The sequence below is a fragment of the Chiloscyllium plagiosum genome, chromosome 45 (assembly GCF_004010195.1).
Source record: "Chiloscyllium plagiosum isolate BGI_BamShark_2017 chromosome 45, ASM401019v2, whole genome shotgun sequence".
Taxonomy (NCBI): domain Eukaryota; kingdom Metazoa; phylum Chordata; class Chondrichthyes; order Orectolobiformes; family Hemiscylliidae; genus Chiloscyllium; species Chiloscyllium plagiosum.
The window spans coordinates 4,472,251-4,490,742 of NC_057754.1; the positions used below are offsets into that span (position 1 = coordinate 4,472,251).

Below are 18,492 nucleotides of genomic sequence, written 5' to 3' on the forward strand. Positions count from 1 at the left end.
TAACATGCTTCCGTAAGGACGGTGACCAGTACTTATGCCCCAGTCTTCCAGGTACAGTCTCACCAATGCAAACCTGTACTCTTTGATCTACACTCGCTTCTGTTCTGATCATATACAAAATATAAAATGATTCTCAAATGTGCTTGAATCCCTCCATGGTATTGATTGTCCCTAATTCTCGATACTATTTTGGCCCTTTTACCCTCTGACTTTCTCCAGCTGTGCCTGCTATGAGTCCTGATTTTCTTTTCTCCAAATTCGGCAGCTCTGCCTTCACTCAGCTAAGCTTTAAGATCTGCAATTCCTTTCAAAACCTCTGACTTTTTGCTTATTTTTGCCTCCTTTGTGATGCTGTTTAAAACCTACTTATTTGACTAGCATTAAGGAACATGCCTTGACATATTCTTAAGTGAAATGACTGCATGCAGCTCTGACCTCCCTGCTATAGGAAGTATGTTGTTAAACTTGAGAGGGCGCAGAAAAAACTTACGAGGATGTTACAGGGTTGGAGGGTTTGAACTTTATGGAGAGGCTCAATAGGCTATGGCTGTTTTCCCTGGAGCGTCAGAGACTAAGGGTTGACCTTACGGAAGTTTATAAAATAATGGAGAAGGTGAATAACCGAGGTCTTTTCACCAGGTTAGGGGAGTCCAAAACTAGAGGACATAAGTTTAAGGAGTGAGGGGAAAGATTTAAAAAGGACCTGAGGGGTAACTTTTTCATGCAGAGGGTGGGGCATGTATGGAACAAACTGTCAGAGAAGATAGTGGGGGCTGGTACAATGACAACACTTAAAAGGCATCTGGATGTGTATATAAATAGGAAGCGTTTAGAGGGATATGAGCCAAATGCTGGTAAATGGGACTAGATCAGGTTGGGATATCTGGTTGTTGCATCCATGGTATCCATGTCAATGTTCTGACACGTCTTGCAGTGGTTGCTATGACAGGGTTGTACAGTGATGTTGTCTTTAGTATCCATTACACGTGGGGACACCATGTACGCAGTGAGTACCCGTGTGACTCGGTCAACGTTGTCTATCTCATACGCTGCAGGCAAGGATGACCTGAGGCATGGTACATTGGCGAGACCAAGCAGCCGCTACGACAACAGATGAATGGGTACCGCACAACAATCACCAGGCAGGAGTGTTTCCTCCCAATTGGAGAACACTTCAGCGGTCCGGGACATTCGACCACAGACTTTCAGGTGACCATTCTCCAAGGTGGACTTCGGGACAAGCAACAATGCAGAGTGGCTGAGCGGAGGCTGATAGCCAAGTTCAGTACCCATGGGAATGGCTTCAACCTTGACCTTGGGTTCATGTCACATTACAGGTGACCCCATTGAACTATACACTCTCTCACACACATGCACACCTCTACATACTCGCAGACCCACACAGACCCCCTCTCATATGTGCAAACATATACTGCCTGCACTCACACCCACACCTGCACCATCTCACAGGCATATACCCCATCACTCTCTCTCACACACACTTAACCAAGCTTACACACACATATACTGTACACGCACACTCTAACACATGCACTCACACCCACATGCACACACTCACTCTGTCTCTCCTACATGCGCACACATATAAGTTTATGGGGTAAAATTGTTTTTGCAGAATTACATTTTATTTTGCTCAAAACCTGCATGGATCCATGTAAGATTCTGTAAACCCCACTTTAGAAATATAACCAGTCTGACTCAACATTGGGACACAGACAGACCTCACACCTTAATGCATTGTCTAAGCTGAGATGGCACCTACTATTAGTAAAGCTAAGATGTCTTGAGAATGTAATTTAAAAGAAGTTGAATAATTGAATCCCTACAGTGTGGAAATAGGCATTTCGGCCCAACAAGTCCACACTGACCCCTCTGAAGAGTAACCCACCTAGACCCATTTCCCTCCCTACTATCCTACATTTACCCCTGACTAATGTACCTAACCTACACATCCCTGAATGCTATGTGCAATTTAGCACGGCTAATTCACCTAACCTGCACATATCTTTGGATTGTGGGAGGAAACCAGAGCACCCAGAGAAAACCCACGCAGACATGGGGAGAATGTGCAAACTCCACGCACACAGGCGACTGAGGCTGGAATCAAACTTGGGCCCCTGGTGCTGTGAGGCAGCAGTGCGAACCACTGAACCACCGTGCTGCCCCAATTTTACATTCTGAGATTTACACATTAAAGAACAGAAACCAGCATATCCCATTCTAAAAGATGAAAGACTGAATCTAAAATTGTTTAATGTATCATTATTACATCTCCATGACACTGTACTGTGGCTATGAATTCTGTGTCTTATGGTCTTCTCCACAACCACCTGATGAAGGAGCAGTGCTTTGAAAGCTAGTGTTTCCAAATAAACATGTTGGGCTATAACCTGGTGTTGTGTGATTTTTCACTCTGTCCAGCCCAGTCCAACACCAGCACCTCCAAACGTAACAGATCAGGCAGGGTTTCTGTTCCTCATCCAATGACCACTTTGGAAAGCATCCTGTCTCAGACCATCTGGTCGGGAGGCAATGGGATTGGCATTCAATGGTGACTCCCTCTATTTTACGACACTCTGGTTCACATAGCTATCTGGTGGAAGGGAATGGAATTGGGGTTTGCCTGTGACATACTTCATTGCATGGCAGTCACTGCTTCAGATCAAAGAACATGCTTGACTTCAGTTCCTGCTTTTGTGCCATCAGAACATAAGAAATAGGATCAGGAATAGGCCATCCAGCCCCTCGAGCCTGCTCCGCCATTCAAGAGGATCATGGCTGATCTTTCTGTGGATTCAGCCTGAATTCTTCTACTGTTCAAAAATCTATCTTTGCCTTAACAACATTCTGTGGAGCATCTCCAGCACCATAAGGAGAGGACCAGAAGCTATGCTCACTTCTCTGCCAACCCTGAAAATGATTCCTGGTCTCTCCTCACTCATACCTCCAGCAGCTAAATACAAAAACGTGGCATACCACATCGCTTTTTGTTGTGTAGATTGACTCTGCCATGCTCTCAATGGCCATCCATTTCACAGGCATCTTTGAGACTGCCCTCTGCCGGTAGTAATTACTGGCGTAGATCTTTTTAGACAACCCAAAATCAGCAACGCAAACCCGCATACTGTCACACAACCTGTGCAAAAGGAATTAGAGTTAGAGAGAGGAGACTATTCATGTAATCAACCAGAATGCTTTCAGCTCTCATTTCCAGTGCTACCCAGCCTGCTGTGCCAAAGTCCTTCAAAAGTTATCTCGAGTGTTTCAGTCCTGAGATTCCTGAGTACAATCCCACCCTAATTCAGCACTGAACAGTCTCACGTGGGGACGTCATAGACTAGTTGGTGTGAGTGAATAGAAATCACCTCAAACTGACACAGTGTAGAAAGCTGTTCTCCAAGGCTACTGTTTGAGTAGATTTGAAGGAACATTATTCCATGCTATAAACTGTCCTGGGAGAGTTTGATGGTGAAAATGTGAATGGAGCTTTACATTGTATCTAACCGTGTGTTGTACCTCTCCTGGGAGTATTCAACAGGGTGTAGACAGAGCTTTATTCTGTATCTAACCCTATGCTGTCCCTGTCCTGGGAGTGTTTGATGGGGGACAGTGTAGAGGGAGCTTTACTCTGTATCTAACCCCGTGCTGTCCCTGTCCTGGGAGTGTTTGATGGGAGACTGTATCTAACTCTGTACTATAACTATCCTGGTGCGTTTGATGGGGGCAGTGTAAAGGAAGGTTTACTCTGTATCTAACCCCATGCTGTCCCTGTCCTGGGAGTGTTTGATGGGAAGACTGTATCTAACTCTGTACTATAACTATCCTGGTGCGTTGATGGGGGCAGTGTAGAGGAAGGTTTACTCTGTATCTAACCCTGTACTGTAACTGTCCTAGGAACGTTTGATGAGAGCAGTGTATAAGAAGCTTTACTCTATCTAAACACATGCTGTCCCTGCCCTGGGAGTGTTTGATGGGGACAGTGTAGAGGGAGCTTTGCTCTGTAACTAACCCCGTGTTGTCCCTGTCCTGGGGAGTGTTTGATGGGGGACAGTGTAGAGGGAGCTTTGCTCTGTAACTAACCCCGTGCTGTCCCTGTCCTGGGGAGTGTTTGATGGGAACAGTGTGGAGGGAGCTTTACTCTGTATCCCCTGCCCTGGGAGTGTTTGATGGGGACAGTGTAGAGGGAGCTTCGCTCTGTAACTAACCCCGTGCTGTCCCTGTCCTGGGGAATGTTTGATGGGGGACAGTGTAGAGGGAGCTTCGCTCTGTAACTAACCCCGTGCTGTCCCTGTCTGGGGAGTGTTTGATGGGGGACAGTGTAGAAGAAGCTTTACTCTGTATCTAACCCCGTGCTGTCCCTGCCCTGGGAGTGTTTGATGGGGACAGTGTAGAGGGAGCTTCGCTCTGTAACTAACCTCGTGCTGTCCCTGTCTTGGGGAGTGTTTGATGGGAACAGTGTGGAGGGAGCTTTACTCTGTATCTAACCCCGTGCTGTCCCTGTCCTGGGTGTGTTTGATAGGGACAGTGTGGAGGGAGCTTTACTCCGTATCCTGCTTGACCATGCCCACTCCTCACCTCACAACTCTACATGGTCACTTTCCAAAGGGATTCACCGGGTAGCAACTTATGATCTTTTTTTTGGTATTTTCGAATCAACCTGTTCAGAGATGTCACGACCTCTAGAGTAGGTGGGAATATGAGCCCATGCCTCCTGGCTCAGAGGTAGGGATACTACTACTGCACCAGAAGAGCCTAGCCCGTGTTTTTCATTTAATGCCATGCCTGACCCAGTTCAGGTGCTAAGACTATTTTTGTGCTCCTGTCAGTGTTTCTACTGTGACCATCTAAATCATCACGGAGTCCAAGAATCAAATGAAAGGTCATAATGGTGTGTATGGCTTCGTTCCATCTCGGGCAATTAAAAACCCAAATGGTGGTGGGTTATTAAAAAGGGAGCTAAATAGGCTGCCAAAGAAGATAATCACAAACCCTGAATGACACACCCAAGCCACCTAGGGGCTAAACACGACTCACATGCAATTCCGAGCTGCCAGGTCTCTGTGTAGAAAGCCTTGGTTACTCAAATACTCCATCCCTGAGGCAATGTCAATCATGAACTTCAGGATGACCTGCAGAGGTATGTACTAGGAAAAGAAAGAGATACTGTCTTAATGTCAAGCACGTTGAAACATTTCCAATATTCGGCCATGATTTCAGCAATGCGTTAGCACCATCTCGTCTTTGAGTCAGAACACTTTGGGATATAGCTGCCAACCTGGAAACCTGAACACTTAATCCAGACCAACATTCCCAGTGCAGTACTGAGGGAATGCTGCACTATTTGAGATTCTAAATGAAATTTTAAGCTCAAGTTTCCATCTGACTTCTCAGGTGAACCACAAAAGTGCCATTGTATTTGAAGAACAGCTAAGTAGTTTTGACTGCTATCCTGGTCAATGCTTAACCTTCAATCTGTTGTTCATGAGACCTTGCTGCATGCAAACTACTGCTACATTTCCCACAGAACAAAATGGTACCTAAACTTCAAACTAAGTGGCTACAGATCTCTATGGGGTACCCGAGATAATCAAAGGTCCTATATAAATCACAATGTAATTTCTCTTTGACTCTATAGAGATCCCTTCATTCCATTCAGCCTCTATACTCATCCCTACACATCGACCAATAACCCATTTTTAAACATTCATTCATGGGATGTGAGCACCAACTGGCTGGGCCCAGCATTTATTGCCCATCCCTAGTTGTCCATGAGAGGGTGGTAGTGAGCTGCTTTCTTGAACCATTGCAGCCCATTTGCTGTAGGTAACTTGCAAAACCCTTTTTCCAGCTTTTACCCAGCAACTGGTGTTTGGTGTTCTCATAGCTTTCAAATAGCAATCTCTGAATATCTCCATCCTCTAGGATGGGGGAGCCTAGCACATTAGTGTGAGAGATATAGCTAAAACATCCACAACGGGATGATCCTATTCAATCTTCTTTAGAATCAGTTTCCAGTCTCCAGCCAATTTGGTTCACTCCATGTTATAGGTTATAAAACCTGACAATAGCACTGTGCTCCAGAACTTGCCGGACCCCTAGCCAAGCTACAACACTGGGATCTAGCCGACAACATGGAAAATTGTCCAGGTAGGTCCTGTATATAAAATGCAGGACAAATCCAAATCAGAAATTACCACCCAATCAGTCTACTCTTGATCCTCAGTAAAGTGATGGAAGGGGGTCATCAACAGTGCTCCTAAGCAGCATTTGCTTAGCAATAACCTATTCACTGACGCTCAGTTTGAGTTTTACTAGGGTCACTAACCTTCTGACCTTATTATAGCCTTGGTTGAAACATGGACAAAATCGTTGACCTTCAGAGGTGAGGCGAGAGTGACTGCGCTTGACGTCAAGGCCTCATTTGTCCTCAAGGAGCCCAAGCAAAACTAAAGCCAATGGGAACTGAGGGGCAGGGGGTTTGGTTTGAGTCATAAATAGCACAAAGGAAGTGGCTGTGGTTGTTGGAGGTCTGTCATCTCTGAGGAGTTCCTCAGACAAAAACAATGCAAAACCTGCTCCATCAATGACCTTCCCTCCACCATAAGGTCAGAAGCGGGGATATTCACTGCTGACTGCACAATGTTCAGCACCATTCATAACTATTCAGATACTGAAACAGCCTGTGTCCAAATGCAGCAAGACCTGGACGATATCCAGGTTTGGGTCGACAAGAGGAAAGTACCTTTTGCACCACGTTAAGTGCCAGGCTAAAACAGCAGCTCAGAAGCCAGGAATTCTGCAGCACGTAACTCAGTAATTTGTTTCACATAATTTCCTTAAGGAAGCACCCAGATATATTTTACATGTTTAGAAGTGCTATATAAACACAAGTTGTTGTTGGAGACTGGGCAGATTCCCAGAGGAAGAGCGGATGGGTGCGACAGTTCTGTTCCAACAGAAGCCCAGCAGCAGGATGACCGAGGAATAGTCCCTTGTCTTTGTGATCCAGAAAAACCGAGGGAGCAGTGGCTAACTCACACCCCACAGTGTCCAAGACCTGAACAGAGGCCTGGAAAGAAATGGAGCAATGAAACACACATAACAAAAGGTAGGAGCTGACTACCAGTGGCCTCATGGGCTGTTGCTATGGGTTCCAATGGATTAATGTGAATTAGATCCAGTTACCACAGGGTTTTTTCTGTGCCGTGAGTCGAGGAGAAAGCTGCGGAGGTCTCCGTGAGGCATGAAAGGAAGGATGACCATCGGCATTGGTATTTGTCCTGCAGAGCAAACTTCGAGTGATATCCCTATGGAAAATAGAGAAATAACCAATGTCAACCCACAACCACTGAGCGTTCCCAACAGGAACAGAGAATAATTGATGATATTTATGCTTCATTGATCAAGGTGTACAGAAAGTGAGGAAGTTATGCTGAACCTTTATAAATCACTGATTTAACCTCAGCTGGAGTATTGTGTCCAACTCAGGGCATTACATTGTAGGAAACATATTAAAGTCCTAGTGAGGTTGAGTGGTGACGTTATAGAGTTTATAAAACAATGAGGGCTGTAGATAAGGTGAATAGTAGTGTCTTTTCCCGAGGGGGGAGCATTTCAAGACTAGGGGACATATTTTTAAGGTGAGAGGAGAAAGATTCAAAACAGACATGAGGGGCAACTTCTTTTACACAGACTGTGGTTCGTGTGTGGAATGAATTTTCAGAGGGAGTGGTGGATGTGGATGGGGTTACAATGTTTAAAAGACGTTTGAATAGGTTCATGAATATGAAAGGTTTCGAGGGATTTGAGCCAAGCGCAGGCAGATGGGACTACTTTAATTTGGGATTATGGTCAGCACAACTAGTTGGACCAAAGGATCTGTTTCCATGCTGTATGACTCGATGACTCGAAGTGCTTAGAAGAAATGTATACAATGCTGAATGGTGTACCAAGATCTCAATTGCATGTAGAGACACAAGCATGGTTCTGTTTATATGTACATGTGAATTAAGAGCAGGAGTAGGCCACTTGGCCCCTCGACCCTACTCCACCATTCAGTAAGATGGTGCTGATCTGTTAGGGTGGCATGGTGGCTCAGTGGTTAGCACTGCAGCCTCACAGTACCAGGACCTGGGTTCAAGTCCTGACTCAGGTGATTGTTTTTGTGGGGTTTGCACATTGTCTACATTGGTTTCCTCCCACAATCCAAAGACGTGCAGATTGGGGTGGATTGGCCATGCTCAATTGCCCATTGTGTTGGGTACATTAGTCAGATAAATGTATGGGAATGGGTCTGGGTGGGTTACTCTTCGGAGGGTCGATGTGGATTTGTTGGTCTGAAGGGCCTGTTTCCACACTGTAGGGAATCTAATCTAATCATGATTACCCTATATTTCTGCTAACTCTCATAATCCTTAACTCCCTCACTTATCAAGAATCTATCTTCCTCTGCCTTAAAAATATACAATGATTCTACTTTTACTTCCTTTTGAGAATTATGGCCGACCGAGAAAAAGAAATTCTCATCTCTGTCATAAATGGGTGACCCTTTATTTTTAAACAGTGACCCTATTTTTCGATTCTCCCACCACAGGAAACACACTCTCCACATCTGCCCCTCAGGATCGGATATTTTCCAATCAAGTCACCTTCTACTCTTCTTACCTCAGCAGACACAAGTCTGTCAAACCTGTCCTCAGAAGAAAAGCCAGGTATTACTCTGGTAAACCTTCTCTGAACTGCTTCCAACACATTAACGTCCTTCTTTATTATAAGGTGACCAGTACTGTACACAGTACTCCAAATGTGATCCCACCAAATGCCCTGTGTAACTGAAGCATTGCCTCCCAAGTTAAAGTGGAGATTTAATCAGGAACAGTTTTGATAAGGGTGACCAAGGATAAATCGTCCCATTGGCTGGGGGATCAATAACCTATTGTCACAGACTTAAAGCAGGAGAAAATGAGGACTGCAGATGCTGGAGAATTTCCGAGCAGAATTTCCGAAAAGCCACTGGATAGATCTTAAGAAGAAAACACTGTAAGGCTATTAGAAGAGGGCAGGGAAGTAGGACTAATATTCAACTCTTTCATGGATCTAGTAAAGGCATAATGAGCCAAATGACCTCTATCTGTGCTTTATGATTCCATGATTCTAAAATCACAAAATTTTTTTTCTTTCTCATTCATTCTGTTAAGATTCTGAACTCTATAAAGCCTAAATCTACTTTAGCTTAAAAGCTTGCTCCCACAGAATCAGACAGTATGGAAGAGGCCCTTCGGGGGTGGGGGAGGCGGCCAGAACTGTTCTAAATCTACACTTGACCCACTTCCCAGCACTAGGCGCAGAGCTTTGAATATTGTGGGATTTCAATTGCTCATCCAAGTACCTTTCAAAGGTTATACCACATCTTGAATGCTCTTTTTCCAGTTAATAGACAAATGGAACCTAGTCATTCGATCCTATCTCATCTCTAACCACAAATGCTCATCCCCAGACATCATTCATCAATTGAAACTTGTTACAAATACTCTATCCTACCTTTAATATAAGGTAAACATGGAGAAAATTATTCTGCACATGCGGGAGACCAAAATTAGAACTAAATGACAGCACCTCCCAAAGCTGCAGCCAGGTAGGTGAACAAGAACATGACATTCAAGCAACTGTCATCACTTCCAAATTCCCCTCCAAGCCAGACGCACACATTAGCACAACAGAACCCCCCTGGTCCTCACCTTCCACTCCACCAATCTCCGTATGCATCACATCATCCTCTGCCATTTCCGCCACCAGGAATTAATTTCCATCTCCAACCCTTATCCACTTTCCGTAAAGATTGTTCCCTCCATGACTACCTCATCAGGTCCACGAACCCTGACAACCCTCCCTCCCTCCCTCCCTGGTACCTTGTCCTGCCACTGCAGGAATTGCAAAACCTGCACCAACACCTCCTCCCTCACCTCCATCCAAAGCCCCAAAGGAGCCTTCCACATCCATCAAAGTTTCACGGAGCCTTCCACATCCATCAAAGTTTCACCTGCACTTCCACACATGTCATTTACTGTATCCGTTGGTCCCAATGTGGTCTCCTCTACATTGGGGAGACAGGACGTCAACTCGCAGAGTGCTTCAGAGAACATCTCTGAGACACCCGCACCAATCAACCCTACTGCCCCGTGGCCGAACACTTCAACTCCCCCTCCTGCTCTGCCGAGGACATGCAGGTCTTGGACCTCCTGCATCGTCACTCCCTTATTACCCAATGCCTGGAGGAAGAACGCCTCATCTTTCACCTCGGAACACTTCAACCCCAGGGCATCAATGTGGACTTCACCAGTTTCCTCATTTCCCCCTCCCCCCACCTTATCTCAGTTCCAACCTTCCAGCTCAGCATTGCCCTCATGACCCATCCCATCTGTCCATCTTCCTTCCTATCTATCCGGTCCACCCTCCCCTCTGACCTATCACCTTTATCCCCACCTCCACCTTCCTATTGCACTCTCAGCTCTCTTCTCCCCAGCCCCAACCCCACCCATTTATCTCTTCACCCCCGAGGCTCCCAGCCTCCTTCCTGATGAAGGGTTTTTGCCCGAAACATCAATTTTCCTGCTCCTTGGATGCTGCCCGACCTGCTGTGCTTTTCCAGCACCACACTCTTGATACTACTTCCTCCATCATTGTCAAGTCAAAATCCCGGAACTCCCTAACAGCAAGATTTTTACCCAAAGATTGCTGCAGTGGTGAAGAAGCATTTTTCCATTTAGTGACGAGCATCAAAACTCTGGGCTTGCTAGTAGCACAATTTTTTTGTTTTAAAATAAAGCTTTATGTTTAATTTCTATGCAAGTAATTCTTCCAGTAAGAGAGGCAAATGACGTAACCTACCTGGTGAAAACAACTCTACTCAAAGTATGGCCTTTGAATGACCTCTGAACTGGCTCCTATAACAGTCTCTGGCTGATAAATGTGGCTCTGAGCCTCAGTTAAAGCCCTTCCTGGCTGTTGCCTACACTGGGATTTATCGCAGACCCCCTTCCTATCCTTGATCACCAGCAAAACAAGGCAGATTTGTATTAGGAAGCAGGATTGTCTCAGTTTCCCAAGTGAAAACACATGTCATTGGCAAACTCCATGCTTTGTACCGATAAGTCTGAGGACATTTGGATGGTCGAAGCCTTGCATCAATTCTGCTTCCCTTAAAAAGGACTCCAGCTCTGGCTTTGAATCAAGTCCGTCTGAAAGAGAACGAGAAGATTTCAAAACAAATTAATCCCATGAAAGATGCATTGCAATAGAATGTTAATTGTGGTCTTGACTCATTCTCAGGCCAGGTTGGTCATTTCAAAAGTTATGCCTGTGGTAAAAGGGAGCTCCAGACATCTCTTTCTTGTGGATAGAGTTTAACGACTTCTCAGTCACACAGCTCATTCCAGACCTTGGTGTTGCAAGCACTGCCTGTACAGCTTCTACCTGGCTAATCTGGCACTGTCTGGTCCTGCAACCTCACTGCTTCTGAACATAGAACATAGAACAGTACAGCACAGAACAGGCCCTTCAGCCCATGATGTTGTGCTGACCACTGATCCTCACGTATGTACCCTCAAATTTCTGTGACCATATGCATGTCCAGTAGTCTCTTAAATGTCCCCAATGACCTTGCTTCCACAACTGCTGCTGGCAACGCATTCCATGCTCTCACAACTCTCTGTGTAAAGAACCTGTCTCTGACATCCCCTCTATACTTTCCTCCAACCAGCTTAAAACTATGACCCCTCGTGTTAGTCATTTCTGCCCTGGGAAATAGTCTCTGGCTATCGACTCTATCTATGCCTCTCATTATCTTGTACACCTCAATTAGGGCCCCTCTCCTCCTCATTTTCTCCAGTGAAAAAAGTCAGAGCTCAGTCAACCTCTCTTCATAAGATAAGCCCTCCAGTCCAGGCAGCATCCTGGTAAACCTCCTCTGAACCCTCTCCAAAGCATCCACATCTTTTCTATAATAGGGCGACCAGAACTTGGAATACCAGCAGTATTCCAAGTCCGGTCTAACCAAAGTTTTATAGAGCTGCAACAAGTAAACCTCCTCTGAACTCTCTCCAAAGCATCCACATCTTTCCTATAATAGGGCGACCAGAACTGGACGCAGTATTCCAAGATGGTCTAACCAAAGTTTTATAGAGCTGCAACAAGATCTCACGCCTCTTAAACTCAATCCCCCTGTTAATGAAAGCCAAACACCATATGCTTTCTTAACAACCCCATCCACTTGGGTGGCCATTTTAAGGGATCTACGTACCTGCACCCCAAGATCCCTCTGTTCCTCCACACTGCCAAGAATCCTATCCTTAATCCTGTACTCAGCTTTCAAATTCGACCTTTCAAAATGCATCACCTCGCATTTATCCAGGTTGAACTCCATCTGCCACCTCTCAGCCCACCTCTGCATCCTGTCAATGTTCCGCTGCAGCCTACAACAGCCCTCTTTACATTTCGAATATTTACTTCCTTCGTAATTTTTCACAAATGCAGTTCTGTTCTATACATAACAAGAAAACCAATAAACATTGGAGTTTGACTCTACCCAAATAAACCAAAAACATCTCTTACACATACAAGACTATATTTACATACATTTGAGGAACTGGGAGGGTCCAATAGCTGAATGGACACCCAATTAACTTCAGCAGGAAGACCTTAGACAGCAGTCTTCCCCACTACACCTTGGTGGCAGCTGTCCCAAGCATCAGTGCATACATCAGCACGTAGCCCAGGACCTTGGAATGTGCCAGTCTGCACTCTCAGTTGAGGTCAACTCCTTGCTCTGGAAAACCAACAAGTTTTGGGCATAGAAAAGAGCGTCTTTGACTAAATTGATGGTCATCCAGGCGCAGTCGATGTTTGTCTTGCTGTGTGTCCCAGGGAACAGACCATAGAGCAGAGAGTCCTGTGTCATGGAACTGCTTGGGATGAGCCTTGACAAAAACCCGCACTGCTTCTGAAGGTTTTCTGAAAACCTTATAGTTCTCTGTGCCCTACCCTCCTAAAAGCTGCACCAGTATGAACTTTTCAATGAACATGGGTCAAATTCCAAGTGGCCTTGTGAGCAGTGGCAGTGTCCCTACCTCTAGGATAGAGGGTCCAAGTTCAAGTCCCACTTACCCCAGAGGTGTGTCACAACATGTGATCTTCGCCCTATACAAGCAGCTGCATCACTGGTTCATGCAAAGTTATTGTTTGGGTCATGAGATCATTGCGTCTGCACATGCCCAGTCTGCACTCACATGAAGCATTGTGAGCAGCTTAAAGACTGCAACACCTACAAAGCAGATCATATATATTCTCAAAAGCAACTGCTTCACATCTCATTTTATGTCGGACATCAATTTGTAAACATGATAAAATAAACTCCTGTGCTGACTCTGACCTGTGACCTCCCATGGTCCTGGGAAATCTGCCATCCAGATCTGAGGCATCCAGATTTCACAGGTTCAATCGAATAACATATCTGAGCAGGTTGATAGAAAATATCTCAAATTCATTCTCTAATGAAGCAGCATGTTTTTTGTCACATACATGACAACACTACAACACAAGAGAATAGACAGTGTTGAAATGAGGCAATGTTTTGCTTTAGAACAACATGCTACTAGAATGTAAGCCAATACGTTTAATGTTGTTTGATGCATTTTGTGTGGTATTCTTAAACCTTCAGATCAAATTCCTCCCTTCATCAAATTCCTTCCTGTTTTCTCCCACTGCAGAGAATCCAACTGACTAACCCTCTTCCTATTCATTTCCACGACACAGAATCCCAGCCGACCAACGCCCTTACCATCGGCTCGCACTGTTCAGAATCCCAACAGATCAACCTTTTTCCATTCACTCCCACCACACAGAATCCCAACAAATTAACACCGTTCCCATTCACTCCCACTGCTTAGAATCCCAATGGATCCAGCCCCTTCCTATTCACTCCCACTACACAGAATCCCAATGGACTAACCCCCTTCCCACTTACTCCCACCAGACAACATCTCAGTGGATCAACCTCTTTCCTATTCACTCACATAGGATCCCAACTGGGCGAATTCCATTCCCATTCATTGCTACTATCTCGAATCCAAGCCACTTCTTGTTCATTGCACACCCCATAGATTCCAAAGGATCAAATCTTTTCCTCCACGTATAAAATCTCAACAGATCGAATGTCCCATCACTCAAAGACTTCAATACCAAATACCTTTTCACCAGTTATCTTAACCCACTGCAGCATGTCTTAAATTCTTCAAGATCTGACTCCACAGGTTTCTAACTTACGTTTCATTGTCTTAACAGCGACGTTCTGGTTGATGCCCGTGGATTGCTTGAGTATTCCCTGGTACACTGAGCCAAATTCACCTAAATACCAGGGATAAGAGACAGAAGGGTCAGCACACCAATACTGTTCCAGCTGCCATGAACAATATCATCCTCTGAATTAAACTGGAAAACTTTGTTGGCAATTGCTGTGCGCTCTGTCTAGCATGGTACTGACCCCTGCACACCTGGATAGCCTGTACCAAGTTAGCCACTCTCAGGTAAGACTATACTTGAGGGGGAATGAGCATTTGGAGTGTTACTTTGTTGATAGGGAGAAGAGAGACAAGTATTTGACAGTGGTGGGAGTGGGGAGGAAACCAGAGTTCCTGCACCTGATCTTTTCCCAGTGACTTCAGTTGTGACAGGTAGCAACAGAATCGAGTCGCACTGTTGTGACACCCTCACGATCAGTGGAGGCTCAGACACAGAGGTCCTGGAAGGATTTAAGTGCTCATCGAACTGTAGTACAGCAAGACAATGCCACCAGGAAAAGATGGGAGGAAATGAAACCAGACATTGAATTAATGAGAAACACAAAGCTAAGGGCATGAAGCAGAAGAGACGGCAATGGGCATTTCAGAAGCAGAGGTCAAAGAGCCATTGTCTTTTTGGAGATGTACAGCAAACCTTCCTCAGTCCGTGGACCATCATTCACATACGTGCTGCTTATCACGGATGCAACCTTTGTGATCCGAACACAGCATATGCATGTATTGCCTTAGGAGTCAGCTGCAGACAGAGTGGGTAGCATCTTTTGCCTCTGGGCTGGAAATGCTGTGACCGGAAAGAGAGGTGTGGCACCATGTTAATGTCCATGGACTAGTAATCCACCCAGGACATGGGTTCAAATCTCACCCATGGCAGCTGGTGGAATTTGAACATGATTCCTGGAATTCTATAAGGGTGGGAAATCTGCAGTCCTTACCTGGTCTTGCCTCCACGTGACTCCAGATCCTCAATGATATGCTTGACTCTGAAATGGGCTAACTACATAGTCCAAAGGCAATTAGGTTTGGACAATAAATGCCATATCCCATGAAACAATACATTTTGAAAATGTCACACTTCAGAGACATGAGGACCTAATCGATGTTGACACTCTCAGTTATGTCTTTTGGGCTTGGTAACTTGAGGTCCAGCTGCCTTTTCAGTCAGACAGAAAAGATCCCACAGTTACTAATCATAAACGTACAGGAGAGTTCTGTCAATATTTATCCCTCAAACACCTCACCAACGCAATTTGTCTGATTGTTGTTTGTGGAAGCTTGCGGTGTCTGAAATAGGCTGCCAGGTTTCAACATTTCGACCAGTGACGACGCTTCAGAAGTACCTTGTTAGCTGCCATGCATTTTGTTGAGAAAGGTGCTCGATAAATGCAAGGCCTCTTTCCTATTTCCACATACCTTCGCCAAGGATTTGACCCAGGGACAGAGAGCTCCTTTCCACCATCACCTTCTTCAGGTTCAGCTTCAGAGAGTCACTGATACCGAGATGCTGCACTAGAAATAAAAAAAGCAAGATATGATCAGAGGAGGCAGCGTACGGCAAGAAGACGTGACAAAGAAATGTGAGCGTGCCAGAGAGAAAGAGAGAACAGGGACAAGGGTGGAGAAAGAGGAGTGGCAGAGAAGCACTGAGACCAGTAAGAAAGAAGGAAGGAAAGGAATACGTAAAGTCATTGAGTCATAGAGGTTAACAGCACGGAAACAAACCCTTTGGCTCAAACTGCCCAAGACATCCAGTTTTCTCAATTAAACTAATCTCACTTGCCTGTGTTTGGTCCATATCCCTCCAGACCCATCCCATCCATGTACTGTCTGAATGTTTCTTAAATGACAAAACTGTACTCACCTCCACCACTACCTCTGGCAGCCCGTTCCAGACACTCACCACCCTCTGTGTGAAAAAATTGCCCCTCTGGACCCTTTTGTATCTCTCTCCTCTCACCTTAAACCAATGCTCTCTAGTTTTGGACGCCCCTAGCAATGGGAAAAGCTGTTGGTTAACTACCATTTCTATGCCCCTCATGATTTTACATACCTCTATAAGGTCACCCCTCAGTCTCCTCTGCTCCAGGGAAAAGAATCCCAGCCTCTTCTTATAACTCAAACCTTCTAGTCTAGGTAGCATCCCAGTAAACCTTTTCTGTGCTGTTTCTGGTTTAATAATATTCTTTCTACAGCAGGGCGCCCAGAACTACTCGCATGTGGCCTCACCAACGTCTTGTACAGCTGCAACAAGACATCCCATCTCCGACACTCAATGCTCTGACTGATGAAAGCTCCACGCCAAAAGCCTTCTTCACCAGCCTGTCTTCCTGTGACTCCTGCCTACCTGAATACTTGTACAGAAGAACATACAGACTGAACCGTGGCCAATCCAATGACTTACATCGGCCCTCTTCAGTTTCCTTCCTGTAGGATCTTCCTGTGTTGAGTGGGACCAGCTGTGATTTTGTTCCTGTTTTGCACCTGGGAAATGAATTGTGTAGAGAAATCTATCCAAGACAAGTTAAAACCTTATGGTCACATACACTTCCTGCCCAGAAGAACATACTTTCTGCTGTCAAGTTGGTGTCCCATATTTTGAGTCAACTTTTTCCATTATAAATTTCTATGGTCTGCATGTGTAATAGAAGTTACCCACATAGTATTGAGTCTACAGCACAGATACAAGCCATTCAACCCAACCTCTCATGTCGGTGTCATTCTCCATTGATACTTCTCTCTTCTTCTCACCCATTGGTTTCTAACCCAATAATAACTCTTTACTATTCCTTTTTTGTTCATGTGTTTATCTGAGATGGAGCGAACAGGAGCAGCAGTAGGCCATTTGACAGATCGAGCCCACTTTGCCATTGCTATGATCATGGCCCGATGCCCAATTGCAATACCACCCTCCTGTGCTCCCCCCATGCCCATTCAGTGTTTAGAAATGTATTTCTTTTTTAAGTATATGTAGTGACTTGGCCCCAACAGCCTCATGCTGTGGAGCATTTCACAGGTCCATCAGCTTCTCAGTGAGGACATTTCTTCTCATCACCGTGCTAAATGTCCCCTTCTACATCCTGAGGCTGAGTCATCTTATTCTAAACCCCCCAGGGCATGTATCAGCTCTGCATCCAATCTCTCCAGCCTGTCAGAATTCTTTGTTCAATGCAATCACCTTTCCCTTCCAAACTCCAGGGCATACAGGCCTGGCTGACCCAGTCTCGCCTCACACGACAACCCTGCCATCACAAAGATGAGCATTTACTATACTCTCTCCCTCAGAACTATACTTCTTCTGAGGTAAGGAGACTAAAGCTGCACAAAATACTCTAAGTCTAGTCTCACCAAGGCTCTGTACAGCTGCAGCAAGATACCCCTGCTCTTGTACTCAAATTCTCTTGCAACAAAGGCCAACATATCATTTACATTCTTAACTGCTTGCTGTACCTGCATGCTTGTTTTTAGTGACCGGTGTAAAAGGACACCCAGTGGGTTCCTTTCTATATAAAATTTCCCAATCTATCATAATTTAAGTCATATTCAGCCATTCTGTTTTCCTACCAAAGTGAATAACTGCACACGTATTCATGTTATTTTCCCGTTCATGCAACTTGTCCAAATCACCTCTTTAGATCCGCCACACCATTCATCTGGTTTCACTTTAATTGTGTCTATGTATCTATCAATGCCTCTCCATGGGCTCGATAGGGTGGAATCTAGAACTGGGGGCACTGTTTCATAGTAAAAAGCTTTAGGATTGAAATGCAAAGTAATTTCTTCACTGAGAGGGTGGTGAGTCTTTGGAATTTTCTACCTCTGAGGGTGGTGCAGTCTCAGTCATTCAGGATATAGAACAATAGATTTCTAGACATTAAAGATACCAAGGGGTCGGGATATAATGGCATTCAGGTAGAGAATCAGCCAACGATCCAGTTGAGGAGGTTCAATGGGCAAAATGGCCTATCCCTACTTCTATTTTCTATGTTCCTATTTATCTCTTCTGCTTTGTGTGGGTGTGGGTATATCAGAGAGTGTTACAGTGAGGGGTGTGGGGTATATCAGAGAGTGTTACAGTGAGGGGTGTGGGGTATATCAGAGAGAGTTACAGAGAGGGGTGTGG

General features: G+C 45.1%; 1 protein-coding gene across 1 annotated transcript in view; it reads right to left on the reverse strand.

Moving 5' to 3' along the window:
• The window catches only part of LOC122543849 (ephrin type-A receptor 2-like), a 48,440-nt gene that overhangs the window by 6,058 nt on the left and 23,890 nt on the right, over nt 1-18,492 (reverse strand). The window contains exons 6-12 of the mRNA XM_043682677.1: nt 16,774-16,853; nt 15,786-15,881; nt 14,341-14,421; nt 11,166-11,258; nt 7,207-7,328; nt 5,056-5,165; nt 2,998-3,157 (exon numbers count right to left, since the gene is read on the reverse strand). Coding sequence (XP_043538612.1) covers nt 2,998-3,157; nt 5,056-5,165; nt 7,207-7,328; nt 11,166-11,258; nt 14,341-14,421; nt 15,786-15,881; nt 16,774-16,853 — 742 coding nt within the window. The remainder of the gene's footprint in view (nt 1-2,997; nt 3,158-5,055; nt 5,166-7,206; nt 7,329-11,165; nt 11,259-14,340; nt 14,422-15,785; nt 15,882-16,773; nt 16,854-18,492) is intronic.